Source organism: Myxocyprinus asiaticus, chromosome 21 (genome assembly GCF_019703515.2).
Source record: "Myxocyprinus asiaticus isolate MX2 ecotype Aquarium Trade chromosome 21, UBuf_Myxa_2, whole genome shotgun sequence".
In the NCBI taxonomy this organism is placed as follows: domain Eukaryota; kingdom Metazoa; phylum Chordata; class Actinopteri; order Cypriniformes; family Catostomidae; genus Myxocyprinus; species Myxocyprinus asiaticus.
The window spans coordinates 23,145,231-23,161,321 of NC_059364.1; the positions used below are offsets into that span (position 1 = coordinate 23,145,231).

General features: G+C 39.4%; 2 protein-coding genes across 3 annotated transcripts in view; both read right to left on the minus strand.

Moving 5' to 3' along the window:
• inpp5f (inositol polyphosphate-5-phosphatase F) overlaps window positions 1-5,393 on the minus strand; it is a 31,617-nt gene extending 26,224 nt beyond the window's left edge. For both annotated transcript variants that reach the window (XM_051648650.1, XM_051648649.1), the window contains exon 1: window positions 4,953-5,393. In XM_051648650.1, the coding sequence (XP_051504610.1) occupies window positions 4,953-5,049 (97 nt within the window). In that variant the 5' untranslated portion in view covers window positions 5,050-5,393. The remainder of the gene's footprint in view (window positions 1-4,952) is intronic.
• Window positions 5,394-7,150: 1,757 nt separating this feature from the next.
• Window positions 7,151-15,719, minus strand: LOC127412365 (BAG family molecular chaperone regulator 3-like). The gene is made up of 4 exons (XM_051648658.1): window positions 15,421-15,719; window positions 10,435-10,740; window positions 9,359-9,646; window positions 7,151-9,083 (listed from the first exon to the last, which is right to left on the minus strand). Exons 1-4 carry the CDS (start codon window positions 15,610-15,612, stop codon window positions 8,382-8,384), a joined length of 1,488 nt encoding a protein of 495 aa, XP_051504618.1. The 5' UTR covers window positions 15,613-15,719; the 3' UTR covers window positions 7,151-8,381.
• Between the last annotated feature and the right edge of the window lie 372 nt (window positions 15,720-16,091).

Sequence of the window (16,091 nt, forward strand, 5' to 3'; positions counted from 1 at the left end):
GACAACACCTCTAAACTCACCAGGGTGTGATCTGAGACTAAGATGTTTCCAATTGAGCAATCCACAACAGATGAAATGAGGGACTTAGATATATAAAAAAATCTGTTCTAGAATAAATCTTATGGACTGATGAAAAAAATGCATAGTCCCTACCAGATGGGTTCAAAAGTCTCCAAATATCTGTAAGACCAAGATTTTTACACATCCTGTGAAGTGTCAGTGTTGCTCTAGGGGGCTTACACACTTTTGCTTCACTATGATCAAGGACTGAGTCCATCAAAAGATTAAAGTCTCCTACAAATATTATATCACGAGGGGTGCCAGAGGCTTGCAACATCCCTTCAAGATCTACAAAAAAGCCCTGTTCATCAGCATTAGGTGCGTAAATATTAGCCAAAATCAATCTTTGCCCCTGAATTTCTGCTAAAACAATAATGACTCTTCCTAATTTTTCTTTAATCTGTTTGAGACATTTGAATTGTAGATGTTTACTTATCAATGTAATGACTCCCCTGCCCTTACTTGAGCCAGGACTAAAGAAAACATGTCCACCCCATATCTTCCCAAATTTTTCAGCTTCCTGCGGGGAAAGATGTGTTTCTTGAAGAAACACTATATCATATTTCTTATGTTTAAGAAAAGAAATAACCTTCCTTCTTTTTATGGGTTTACATGAGTGTAACAAATGCCCTAATCTATGTGCATGTAATTATTTCACGGCCATCCTTAATATCTGTTCTCAATTTGGCAGGGAACATCAGTGCAAAAACGACCCTCCGTTGATGTAAGAGTGTAAGAGTTTCTTGCATTCCTTGAATCGGTCACGTTTCTCTCTTGTCGAATTCGCAAAGTTTGGGAACAAGAAAATGCTGTGGTTCTTCCAAGAAAGCCTTCCTTTACACCTCGCCTCGCGTAACATGAGATCTTTATCGGATGATCTCAGAAATTTTGCCAGAATTGATCGGGGCCTGTCTCCCTCAGCGGATCTCTGAGCCGGAACTCTGTGAGCTCGTTGATTTCCAGCTTATGGCCTGTTATGTCGAGCAGACTCGGGAAGAGCTCGTCTAGGAATTTCACCATATCTCGTCCTTCTTCGTTCTCAGATATTCGAACAATTCGGATGTTGTTTCGCCGATTACGATTATGATTCTCAAGGTCTTCCAACTTTTCCCAAATGCACTCCAAGTCCACTTTGGTCGCTAGCGGGTTAGCAGCTAATTTCCTCTCCGATGACTCCAGATAATCGATCCGTTTCTCAACATCCGACACTCTTGTAACCAACTCAGTGAATTTTGTCTCCATGGCAGTGATCGATCGACGTATTACAGCAAGATCCTCCAAGTCAGCAACGACCTTCGTCAGCATTGCCGTCATGCTCGACAGTTGACGCTGGATCTCTTACAACGCACCGGCCAAATTGAGTCCCGGGATTTCAGCCTGTTGTTTGGGGTTCAGCTTGAGCACGTAAGTGTCTTTTAATGTCTCCAGAGCCTGAGGATTTTGAATTATTTGACATATTGTCTTCATAGAACAGTTATGAAACTGAGTGTATCAAATCTCACCGGATTATGACACAACAAGTATTAAAACTAGTAAAGTGCGCAGAGCTCACCGTTCACATGTCCGAACCTCGCATGGCACTACGCGACTCCCAACACACAACACTTTTAACAATTTGGGAAAAGCCAGCCAATTAGTACCCAAAATTAGTGGATGGGTGAGGCGGGAACTAACCACAGCCTCAAATTATGCTTTTGACCCCAAAAAAGAATAATGACGGTCATTGCAGTATAATCATAAATATCCCTGTGCTCACACCTCACCTTCAGCAGATTATTTGTATTCAATGCCCCATTTTGAACCAAGCATTGATGAATAGAGGTTTGGTTACAACCTGAACCCACCAAGGTTTGGTATGTACCCCCCCAATACTCACGGGTATTTGGCGGCCTGTGGAATATCAGGGACCTGTATCAACATCTCCACCTCCATCACCGGGCACTGTTCGCGGACATGACCTGGCTCCCCGCAACTCCAACAGACCAGCCCGAACCTCACACCCACACTAGTGGCGGCAGCTTCCCCCACCCGAGAGGAAGAATGGGTAGAGCCGGGGGAGAGAGAAGCAGGAGGGTTAATACACCCCCGAGGCCGGGGCACCGGGTACGCCGCTAAATGGTCCTCTACCAACTGTATGGATACATCCAGCGACTTCATCCAGCTCCTCAGCCAGCACCCACCGCCGGCAGGCATCACGGAGCTGTTGAGCGAGGGCAAACGGGTGGCCGACTTCGCTCATCGTCAGGGATCAGAACCGCTGGTAGTGCTCCTCTGGACTGCGGCTGACCCACTGCAGGATGCTTTCTTCAGCTCTGGGTACCTCAGGAGGTTGTTGACCGGGAGCTGTTGTGCCATGAGTTGGGCCTCCCCGGTCAGCAGCGGTAAGAGGTGGACTGCCCATTACGCCCGCAGCCGTTCCAGAGCTTGGGCCGTGCACTTGAAGAGCTCCAGAAAGACCTCTGGATCGTCTTGCGCCCCCATCTTAGCGAGCAACAAATGAGGGTTCACTGCTGCCGGGGTCGCGGCATGCACCCCCTCCTGAGGCACCAAGCATCCGCAATGCTCGAAGCGCTGTTGCTGCTCTGCCCGCAGATCCATGAGGGCCTGGTCTTGAGCCTGGTGGATGCTGGCGAGGGATCGGAATACTTCCTCCAGCGGTGAAGACGACTCCATAGCAGCATAACTTTCTCTTTTTTTTCTGGGTTTCGGCACCAGTGTAACAAAGGTTCATTTGTGGGGCAGATAAAGAGGAAGTTGGAGTTGGTTTCCACGTTCCACGTGGGTCAGATTTTATTTACAAAATAACAGAAATGGCTTTACAGCTCACACTCAAAATAAAAGTCTGCTTTGCAGCATAAAAGTGTAAGACAGATCAGCTTTCCAGCACAGCACTCTATAATACAGAAATGCAGTATCTGGTGTGCAACTCCCTCTGCACTCTCTGTGGACTGGGTTGCCTTTTATCTCCCCCGTCTCTCACTGAGAACATAGAAATGGTAATTAGTAGCAATTCATCTCAGGTGGATGTCCTTACCGTTTTCTCTCTCCCCCAGACAGGCGCTCGACCACGCCCTCACCTTCACAGCCATCTACCACTGCTTTGCACTGCCCTAACACACCTAACACTTTCTCCAGAAGCAAAGTCACATGGCTGACCCCTGACTTTAACCATCACCATTTAACAGTTTTTTTTTTTTTTTCACTTGTGAGGCATGTGAGGGAATTAGATAGTGCCCAGCATATTTAGAAATAGGCCAAATCGCTGATCAGAGTTGATGTGGTGAATATTTAATGTTAATTATATATATATATATATATACACCGATCAGCCACAACATTAAAACCACCTGACTAATATTGTGTAGCCCCCCATGTGCCGCCAAAACAGCGCCAACCCGCATCTCAGATATTCTTCTCACCACAATTGTACAGAGAGGTTATCTGAGTTACCGCAGACTTTGTCAGTTCGAACCTGTCTGGCCATTCTCTGCTGACCTCTCTTATCAGCAAGGCATTTCTGTCCACAGAACTGCCGCTCACTGGATGTGTTTTGTTTCTGGCACCATTCTGAGTAAATTCTAGAGACTGTTGTGTTTGAAAATCCCAGGAGATCAGCAGTAACAGAAATACTCAAACCAGCCCGTCTGGCACCAACAATCATCCATGCGATCATCTAAATAGCCAATCGTGTGGCAGCAGTGCAGTGCCTAAAATCATGCAGATACGGTCAGAAGCTTCAGTTAATGTTCACATCAACCATCAGAATGGGGGAAATGTGATCTCAGTGATTTGGAGCACGGCATAATTGTTGGTACCAGATGGGCTGGTTTGAGTATTTCTGTAACTGCTGATCTCCTGGGATTTTCTCTAGAATTTATTCTGAATGATGCCAAAAACATCCAGTGAGCAGCAGTTCTGTGGACAGAAATGCCTTGTTGATGAGAGAGGTCAACAGAGAATGGCCAGACTGGTTTGAACTGACAAAGTCTACGGTAACTCAGATAACCTCTCTGTACAGTTGTGGTGAGAAGAATAGTCTCTCAGAATGCTGTGCTGAGATGCGGGTTGGTGCTGTTTTGACGGCATGAGGGGGACCTACACAATATTAGGCAGGTGGTTTTAATGTTGTGGCTGATCGGTGTATACTCTTTATGTTTCTGCCCAATCAGACAGTTTTCATTTCTTAAATTATTAAAGTAATAATATTTGATCATAGCCACTTTTCTCCCTTTTTGATATCACATGTGAGAGTAAGATGTTCACATGTGACCCACATAAACGGATTAAACATTATTATTATTATTATCAGATACACACAAACGGCTTGGCTAACATTTAGTAAGGAAATGAACGAAATTCTCAGCTGACATCTAAACGCCCTTGACCAAAATGTATTGACCCCCTATCTGCATGTGTCAAGCACTGGGTGTTAGAAATAGTAGATAAATGTATTTATGGGACAACATTTTGCCAAAACATCATTGGAGGAATCCACTGACACTCATGTCATCCACGCACCTCTGTTGTGAAAGTAGGGCAATGAAAACAGCAAAGAGATGAATGTTTGGGCATCTTTCAGAGAACAGCCTTCCTCGATAGATGAGAAACAGACATGTCAATCTATTTAACATCCACAACTTAGGCTAATAATGATTTTCAGATCTCCCCCTCTCCGGAGTACAAATCACTCCTCTCAGCCTATGTTTTGAAGCTCGTTTTCAGCAACTGTAAGCGAGGAATGACAACAATGTAGCCAGTGAAAATGTAACATTGTAACACTGTTAAAACACGCGTATCAAGACATCTGCGTTCTGTTCTATTCGTGAAGCCGAGTCTATCATTTTGAACGACCACTATACATGTAAGTGACGGAGTTGAAATGTAATCATTACCAGGTCTCACGATCATAGATCCATCTTTCCTGCTGCACCACAGCGCGTTATCTCCGCTCTGGAGAATATAATGATCTTTAGCTTGAAACAGCTCCATGCTCCCCAAAATACCAAAAGATGAGAGCGCGTCCCGAAATCAAACAGCTGGATTTGTTTCCGATCCGAGAAACGAGGAATGATGAAGCGGCTCCTTTGACGTCTTACTGGCAGTCTCTGTAAACGCCAGCAGCCTGGTGCGTTGGACCAGCTAACCTGCTAGCTCCGTACCTGTGTAAATGTTTATAATAATCTGATAAAGCTCGGCATCGTGTCCCTATGTTAAGTACTGGGCGACCATCGAAAATGAGTTTTTGGAGCATTTAAACGCCGGCGATGTCAGTTTCACAAGGTCGACAATGCTGAAGTGGTTCAGAAATGTGCCGACCGGTCTAGGATTTTCCACTGAGGGGAGCAGCGGCGACTGAAACAATTTCCTCCAGCAATACACGCACGTGACCTCCTCCGTCACACTGAACATCATACAGTCGTTCATCTGCGCTGGAGATGCACATGGACTTGCACTACTTGTTTTTCAATCCAATGTTATTGGTATTTTTTTATGTATTACTTTAACTATACATTAGATTGTATTTATTTTTAAATTGAATTGTGCAGTGCTTTCCATCACTGATGGGCTGTTTTTAATATTATATTGCTGATACTGTTTTAATGTTTGTAAAAATGTATATTATCAAAATCAATCAATCTATAGTCCTGTGGGTCTAAATAGGATAAATGATGAATTCAAATATAATGTAGATGCTGTTGATATATAACCTATATCTAGCTAAACCTTTTTCTTATTTGAACATGATGGTAATTCTTCATTTTGTTTGTGAATATGGATTTTTTTTATATAATTTATTTGCTTACAGAAACTAGATGGGACTTTATGATTCTTAAAAATGTTGATGCATTTTATGCTGCTAAGGTCCAACCTTAGAGAGCATGATACTACAGTAATCCTAGCCTATAACACTGTAAGTACTATATAATAATAATAATAATAATAATAATAATAATAATTCATTCAAGCTTCTCACACCTTATGACCGGTGAATTTCCATGACTATCCCATGACATTTCCAGACTGGAGTCTAAGGATTTAAAAAAAAAATAATAATTTTATTGCACTCACAAAGGAGAAATGTCTCGTCAGTGAACAATTAAACATTTGAAAAATTATAATTATTATAGAATTTTCTTTTTAATAAATTAATTACAAATCTACAAATCCAGGATTGGAAATCAAATTTTATAATTCCTTTATATTTCCAGGTTTTCCATGACTGTGGGAACTAGGGCTGCACAATTAATTGAGATTACAATTACAGCTGCCGCAATTAAAGGAATATTCTGGGTTAAATAGAAGTTAAGCTCAATCAACAGCATTTGTGGCACATTATTGATTACCACAAAAATTGTAAAAAAGTATGGATAAAAGCACACACAAAAAAGTGAGTGCTTTTATAAAATCATAAGCTTTACATTTCTGTCTTTAAACCCTCCAAAAATTGGCCCCATTCACTTCCACTGTAACCCAGATTTGTTCCTTTTTCTTTTCTTTAATTTTTTTTTATGAAAAGGAGGGTCGAGTCGAAATTATTTTTGGCATTATGGCACAAATGCTGTCGATTGAGCTTAACTTGTATTGAACCTGGAATATTCCTTTAATTAATCTTGTAAAGTGTCAATTACAGCACTCCATGTAGATCTACTCCCATTGCATCAAAATGTTTTGGTCCATTGTGTATATGAATGCAAAGTCAAAAGTTTGTAGATTAGTCTAAAGGCATGTCAGTAATGCTCACTTTCTGTGTTTAATTTATTTAAAGTTTGAATAATACTTTTGTTATTCATGCAATTAAAATAATGAAGCAATTAAGGAACAGTTTTCAGCTTGTTTTGAATGTGTAGCCTACATATAAAGCATATGGCATTGCCCCACACTAAATTCTATTAGTATCTAGCAGTATCAAGGGAAATAATCGATAAATATGATTTTTGTCATAATCGTGCAGCCCTAGCGGGAACCCTATGCTTTACTTTCCAATTTGTATGGACAAGTATGTTGCAGCATGAGCAGACAATGCCACTGTATGTTGAATACTGGAATTATTCTATGTGTTCCTTTTTTAACTGTGGTTGTAAATTAGAAATCATGCAACTTAATGTCAGCACAGTGCTTTATTATATTTTATTTGCAGTCATGCTTATGTGACCAAATTATGTCTACATTTTAACAAACTGCAAATAACCAAGCTGGGAACACTGGACATTGCATACTATGTCACAAAACAGACTTTGCAACTGGTTCTGGTTGCTTTTTGTACTACATCATAGCTAGTAACGAGTCAAAGAGATAAAAATAAAATAAAAAAGCCTCACAAAAGTATTTTAAACTGAATTTAGCTGACACATTATACAAAGTAACTTTTAGTACACCAATTGCTAGCCCTCCTGGAGCAAGTTTGGGCTCAAGGGGACAATGGTGATCGAATAGGATTGTTATTTCTGTACCTCGCTAGTTCATGAATCACCCCTACTTTGGACTGGAACCTGGATGCTTTTACAAACCAAGTTCTTAACCATAAGGCCACCACATGCATGATAGTTTTATGAATGTAATTTATTTTCTTTTAGATTCTACACATTTATGGAGATGTGGAACATTCTTACTATTGTAAATGTTGATTTTGACACAGAAAAATAGAATAAAAATATAGTATTATTTGTAACACTGTCATTCAACAAATAACAATACTGACAAGCGTTCAAACCATCACAGGCAATTCTGTCAGTTAAAAGCTCACACTCATCAATGACTTATTGTCTTGTATGTTCAAATGTTTATATTCAAAGTGTCAAGAATAGACAAGGCATTCATTTTTATATAAAACAGAAAACCTTCATATTTCAAAACCAAAATGAGAGTCTTTACAGACTCATTTAAGATGAATGTCCTTTCTCTTATAGCCCACGCATGAAAATGTTTAGAATCAAATTGTTTTTCACGTTGATAGCCCACTACTTCAAAAACATCATAAGTTCTTAAGGAATATAGGCATTTTGTCATTTATTCTACATGGTACAAAAGATACATTTTAGAGGTTAAAATACTTTTGTCTGGTTCAAGGCCTCTTCTTCATGTATGTCTTTGAATAAAACTTGCCAACACCATGTCTGTGCTACAAGACACTGGCATGATGAGATTCAACAACAGTAGCATCACATAACAGCACACATGATTGCACTCAGTAAACAAATCACATGTTAGATCATTGCCAACAGAAAACTTCAATTATTTGTGCATGCAACTCATAATAATTGCACAAGTAAAAACAAAAATGGGGATTTGATTACAGTAGTGTTCCTCTCCAAATTGTGCAATTATGATATATCTTTTGCCTTCTCTGTGTTTGCCCGGTCAATCATACTCAGCTCTCCTTTCTGGGTTGGGTTATTAGCCTCAGGGTAGATATCACCACCCACTCCTTCTAACTGCTCACCAAACATCTCCAGTTCTTCTAGAATGGTCTGAACTCTACGAACGCCATCCCTCCGAGCTTGACGCACATCTACGCGACCTCCAGGGTCTACAGAATCCAGAGCAAGCAGTTCTTTGGTCAACATCTCCTCCAGCAACATGTATCGCTTATCATTCTTCTTCCCATCAAAACATTTAACCTCCTGTGCTAGTTTCTCCACACGTTCCAATATCTGCTGCACTTTGATCAGTCCTGGGTGGCTCAGATCTTGTTCCAAAGTCTCCTCAGGCTGAACTTGTGGAGGTGGAACCTCTTGAGGTGTTTGAGGGGAAGCTGATTCCTGGGGTTCTGGTGCTGAAGGAACTTGGATGGTGATATTGGGTGTCTCTGATACATGCGGTGGCAGCTGTACAGGTTGCTGTGCTTTTGCTGGAGGTGTTTGTGTAGGTTGTTGGTGGTGTTGTTGTACTACCGGGTGATGTGTGGTCTGTGGCACATCACTCACTCTCTGCATTGGGATCTCAACTGAAGAACCTCTGATGGTTTCTTCAATGGGTTGTTCAGCTTTAGGTGGTATCCCTGTGTGTCCAATATGTTGCTGGCTCTGGCAATGTTAACAAATTCACTTTAGTTTAAAACAAAGTAAAACAAATCTAAGAGAAAAAATTACTTCTGAAAACTTGTATTATGACTTCAGTCAATATTATAGAATTGAAGATACAGTACAAGTGTAAGATGCATGTGCAAGCTGATGGCTTATATTCTTATTACTTAATTTTCTTTTTGTTTCTTTTACTTTAATATATTTTTCAATGCACACTTTGAGCATTTGTTGATCAAGACCTAATAATTATAGCTTTAAGTGCTCTTCACACTTACCTGTGGTCTCTCTCCCATGATCTGAGACCTGACTGGGGACTGGGCCCTTATGAGGCTGGGACTGGCAGTGCGATTCTGTTGTATTTGAATGGGCATTTGTTCACGGTAGATTGGGATTTTTTCTCGTGTGGGATGAGAACTTTGGCTAGGCTGGAATTGTAAGGCCCCTCCTACACCTTCATGGATTACTGGAATGGAAATGTAGCCTGCCCGAAGGCCTGTGTTGCTAGGTCGGTGCTGTTGATGAAGGCCACTACTTGGTTGGTGTGTCCCCTGTGGTTGATGAACCTGAGGCAAAGAAAAATGCAATACAGAACTTGATTTTGGAAGCATTTCGTCAGGCAAGATTTAAATCCCCATTATACATGGGGAAGGGTTGACACACCAATGTGAAGTGCCATTGTAAATACATATAGAACATATAAATCAGCAATAATGTATTAATATGCATAGCACAGCAACTTTTAACAGGTTTCATTTTTTTTTTTTTTTTTTTTTCAAATACAGAACACTGGAGAAGTATGCATTTCTATATGCAGTATATTTGTAGAGACTATATGCAGAGTCTGTTAATTACAAAAACCTTTCCAAATATAAATTTAACAAAAGAGTAAATTTATGCACAATACAGTCAAATACAGCCAGGGTATTTCTATGACTTTTCCAGTTGATCGCAATTACCAAACAGGAATTTATAAAAATCAGTTTATCAAGATTGCACACAAGAAGTATAGAGTAATTTACTTTATAATACTTTAGAACTTAGCATTACATAAGACTATATTGACTATAGGTATTTCCATGACTTTTCAATCACCTTTTAAGATTTTATTATTTTAAATAACTTTTTCAGGCTTAGAAATCAGTATCACACTTTTAAAATGCCCTGACATTTCCAGGATTTTCATGACTGTTGTAATCCTGCATAGTAAATGTATTCATATGAACCCAAAGCAATGAATACATTGTCTAACAGAGACTATGTCACCTCAATGAACTATTAAAACAAAGTCCAATTCATAATGAGTGTTTGCTTCAGCAGCACATATTCTAAAATTGGAACATAATGATCTTACCTCAGGTCCATGTGAAGCAGGTGAGCAAGACAAACATGTTTCTGATGGAGCCTGCACTGGAGATCTAGGCCGACAGTATGCTGATGGGGTAGGGGAAGGTGTTCGGCCATCTGTTCTCAAATTCTGCTGCACTGCTGGATGGATGTACGAGAAACTTGGATACTGCAGCCTGGGTTCAGTGTTTTCATGGGAGACAGGGATGGTGATGTAGCCCTGGCGTAATGTTGGCTGCCTCATTTCTTGAAAAATGGTTTTGTGCATGTCCTCAGGAGATTCTGAGGACATAGAGGGGCCATTTGAAAAAATCTGGGGAGAAAAAATGCATAATATAAAATGAGTAAACAGTTGTTTTACCAAAAGGACTTTTAAAGACATTCTGTTTAGACTTGTTGACTGATATATTTGCTCATGATTGTTCAAATAGTTGTATCCTCATGCAATGAGAAGAAATATTAAGCACCATAATGCTAGTAATGCTTCAACATTTAACATTTGCCTAACATAGGGAAATACAAAATGTGTCATGTAAACTGTGCATTGCATCCATATACATATATGTTTGTATTTGTCCAACATATATGTTATATACACTGTTCATACCATGTTTGATCAACGTTGGTCACTTCTAATTATGTGGTGAGTTCAAAGGTCTCTTGTTCAAAGGTCTAAGTATTTAGTAGCTATTCGCCAAACTGTTTAGCAGGAGAAAACAAATTAAGAAAGCATGTGGTTGACAAGTTACAAGTTGGGGACAAAGCGCAGACAAAAAATTGTAACAGCCAAACGATTCCAGTAGCATTTTCACTAGAGCACGGTTCGGCACGGTCTGATTACAAACAGCACGGTTTGCTTACTGTGCTCAACTGTGCTGGTGAAATGGTTTAAGTATGTGGCGACTCACGATTGTCAATTTGCCAATGCCAAGGTAACTCTAGGTAGCTGGCCATTACATTATTTTTCTACACACTTTTTTGGTCAGGGAGGTAGATTAGGCTAGCTGGCTCATTAAAATGCATATAATATATCAAAGAATTGTTCATCTAATATGTCCTTTTCAGCTGGGAACTTTTACCTTTATGTGTGTTCGTGTCTGGTGAAATGCACAACCCCTTAGAGCAAATGATGGTAAACCTCTTGCCTTTTTCTCTTTGCTTTCCTTTTTGCGACATCAGACGTGACTTTCCTGTGCTTTTGCAGAGTAAAGACTAGGGGGGGAAAGCAGTCCTAACCAAAATATGTGATCATCCTCCATAACGCATGTTTACCTCTCACGCGTTTCCCAACGAGAACCATTCGGCCCGATGGTAGAAAGTGGCATAACATTTGGCCAAAATTATTTTAAGTCAGAGATAATGGTTTATCGAATAAAAGAGACCAGGGTAAGTTTTCTGAGCAAGAAAGCAGCTCAGGGCCGGAGTGGCTAATCAGGAGGACTGGGAGAATTCCCGGTGGGCCGCTCAAAAATTGGGCTGGCAGATCTGCATGTTGATTAATAAACTTTCAGTCATGTGTGTTGCATAACAGTTGCCAACCATCCGTATAACCCGGTATATAAGGGATCAGAATTGCATTCCGTTTTATAGCAGATGCCGTCTCTACCGTATTTTATCATTGAAACACTGGCTGTTGTGGCATCACAAGGATGCTTCACTTGACAACAGGGAAAGGATCAAGGTAGTTCCAGAGAAAAAAGATACTATAAGCTGAATGAATGAATGTTCTTCAGGTATCAGATCATCACAAGTTCAATACTGACTGTTCTTTTAATCTTAATCAGTTAATCTCTGAAATTCTTATTCCTTGCATTGCAGAATGATAATAAAAATATTCTTTACTGTCACAAAATAAAAATGTACTTAAGTAAATGAATACAGATGCAACAGCACGACACGGTTTGAAAATAATACGACTTTACAAAAGATTAAACTCAACGAAACAAACTGCACAGAGTGCCTTCAATACTGTATTACGCACTTAAGCCCGAGACAGTAACCATATTGCTGGCGTCCATAACATTTACATTCCAAGAAAAAGAAAAACAGATTTGTAATTTTTAGTCTTTTTTTCCACTCTTATTGATGGAATTTGGCTTTTCTCTTTTTAATGGGATATAAAAATGTAAAGACAATTACTCAAGCTTCAGTAAGTTTCTTGAGCTTCATTGAGGTTCTGTTTTATTGCTGCAATGTTAATTAAAATGTAAAAAATACAAAGCACTGAAAATTTGAATTGTGCATCTGTAAATCTTGAAATATTTATGTACAGTTAGTGTTCTTTCGTGTTAATATTTGCCTAGACTTTAAAATACACGACATTAAAATTAACTTATTTTTACAACAGATGCAATGAAGTCTTATGTCAGAAAACTCAAATCTAAGTGATTTAAACCCAATATGTGGTATAAAACATTTTCTAGTAATTGCATATATTGTATATTTTTGAAATGTTGTCTTGGCTGACTTGGACATGAAATTCCCATTCTCTGGCTGAATATCAGTCCCAATATGGCCCTGAAGCAGCGAATGTAGATGTGTTTGCTATTTTGTGAAAAATTAACTCTCCACAATCAGTAAAAGGAAAATTATAGGATTGTTAAAAGGTATATAACACAGTTAGCCCTTAATTTAAATCTTGTCAAACATTAGAAGTGATCAAACAGAACATTATTCCCATTCACGATCTACAATATAGAAATCCCTGTTGTGCTTGACATCTCATAATGTTTTCAATTAACTTTGAACTAAAAGTCACTCTTGTATTATAAATAGTTACTCCATATGACCTTCTGTCACATTCTTTGACATGATTTACTGTATTTTACACCAGCTAAATTGTTCATGTTAAGTTTCACATCATTGTTAAGTGTAGGCTTTTACAACTAGTCATACTCAGTCATATGTGAATTTCACCCATTGTAAATATTTTTGCAAAGTAATTGTATCTTTTATTTTATTGTTACTCTATATAAACATTTTAATGATATATACAAATAGCTTATTGCCAGCAGTTGCACCTGACCTACTTGATTCTGGGTTTTAATCACTGTATCAATATCATACAACAAGCTCAATCCAGGACAGACATGTAGAGTTCAGCTTTAATATGGCCATCTCCTCTCCTTATCTGTTTGACATGCAAAGGTCAGTCCACCCTCTCTCAATGACGAGGCATTCCAGGATCAACCATGCAACATGAGTGGGTAAAAACTCTTTGCACAGCAACTGTTGAGATTGGGTTACAGCAGGTTATACCCTATATATGCTGCCAATTCTAATGCAATGACTCACTCTAGGTGTGTGTCACAGGCATACAAGCATTTTTCAATGGGCTCCTGTGCTGTTGACACAGTGGCTTAAAATATTCTTTGTGAGGGGGAGGGCCTCCCTTACTCATAAATGTAAATCAGTGATACAGACACAATAAGCATCAAACAAGATACAGTCACTAACATATCGTCATTAAAGGACTATTCTGGGTTCAATACAAATGAAGGTCAACTGACAGCATTTGTGGCATAATGTTGATTACCACAAAAAAATATTTTGACATGCCCCTCTAAAGTGAGGCACTTACACTGGAAGTGAATATGGCCAAACCGTAAATGTTAAAATACTCACTCTTTCAAAAGTATTTTTACATGCACAATACCATGCACGATCATATTTTTTTTTTATCAAGAAAATTCACGTTAGATCATAATTTCTTTTTAAAGACCTTTGATATTAGGGCAAAAATCGTATTCTTGATAATAATTTTTGTATTGTTTTCCTGTAAATATATCAAAAAAATCCTTAAAATAAGATCAATTTGATTTATCTTGTTTTAGAATCAACACTGCATAAGATATTTAGGTTTTTCAGAGAATGTATTTTTAACATGTGTATTTTGTCTTGCTGTACTGGCAGAGTTTTTATAGTCAAAACAAGTGAAAAAATGTACCAGTGCTGAAGAAGTAATCCAAAGTATTTAGAATACGTTACTGACCTTAAGTAATCTAACAGAATACATTACAAATTACATTTTACAGCACGTATTCTGTAACCTGTAGTGGAATACATTTAAAAAGTAACCCTCCCAACCCTAAGTATAATAATGGTTAGGTATATATGACCTCCTGTCCTCTACTTTTTTTTTTTTTTTTTTTTTTTTTTGACACAGAGAAGCCAAAAGTTGTTCCCAGTTTATCTCCTGGCAGCTGTGTCTTTCCAGCAGACTCTTGGTGACACTAACTTCGGACAGTGTTGATCTGTTTAATGAAAGATGCCAACTGGCAAGCCCCCCCCAACCCCCCCTACTAAAACATCATGCTTAGAGGAACGTTTTGACACTTCTGGTGCAATGAAACTGAGTAACAACTTAATTTTACGTGCCAAGTTTCAACTTTGAAACCCATTCATTTGGGAATGACATATTCAGTGAGTGGGTGGTTCTTCCTCAAATCCCATGTAAGGAAACTTTCAGGGACGTTGTTAGTCCTGTGCAGTTTCAGGGATGTTGAGATCGAGCGCAGTCTGAGTAGTTCTTGAGGCTTTAAATAAACACTGTGGAGTCGTTCTACCACTCTGAGGCATCACATATGACTGCAGTGCGTCACACACCAATCACTCCAGCTGAGACCATGACACAAATATATTTCAGATGGTTATTTCAGCGGATGTGACTGCGATTTTCGCACGAACTAAAGGGAATATCAAGTGCGTGGTGGTTGCTCTACGCCTGTCCGTGTCTGCTCAAGCAGGATTTATATGTCATGAGTGGGATCGTTGCCTACGCACTCAACATCATTGTCCTTTTCGATGTAACACCCTCGTAAAATATTAAAACCCAAAGTAATACATTAAACGAGCCATACAAAAACAAAACATCAACCCCGTCAAGATGACACCAGTTATAAACTTGAGGAATGCGTCCAACTAAAACCGATCAGCGACTTGACAGCGCAACTTACTGCGAAATCGAGATTTTGCCTTGTCTTGTCTGTCTTACCTTTTTCGTGTCATGCCTCGGATCATTCCACGTCGTTGTGCGATTGTTGTGATCCACAAAAAACGGCCACCCTGTATGAGGGTCAATTTTGATCTCCCACCCGGGTGGTAGAGGATCGTTAGTTGCCATCGTTTCGACTGGAGACAGTGTTTTCATACTCTGATATTGCTTCGGTGCCGAATATTGTGCCATTACAGCGCCTACAGACTCTTTAAGGGATCCGTTTGATGACGTACTGTAAATGGGGAAGGGTTTCTCGAAGCAGCAAGGTCCCTCTCTGAAGTCTACCGAGAAAGTTCTAGCTGAGGGTTAACTGTAATGCCCACGTGTGTGACCGAAAATTACCCCCTTGACCCCCACCAGTTTACTGGACTGAGCCCACTTGTTGCACTCATTGTCAAACTACCAAACAGAAAGCATTGATGCATTTCAAGGCTTAAAGAACTTTAATATTCTCCCCATTTTGGTTTTACATAATTCAAATAATTTGGACTATACTGTATGTGGAAATATGTCTTAATTCCCATACACTCCAAAATAAAAGTATAGCTTGTTCAGAAAAACCCAGGGTTCCCATTCCTTTTGACATATGACAATCTCATGACTTTTCCAATAATTCATGGTTAATGGATAAGGGTTTTTACAAATCATACATAGATTGCTAGGCTGGA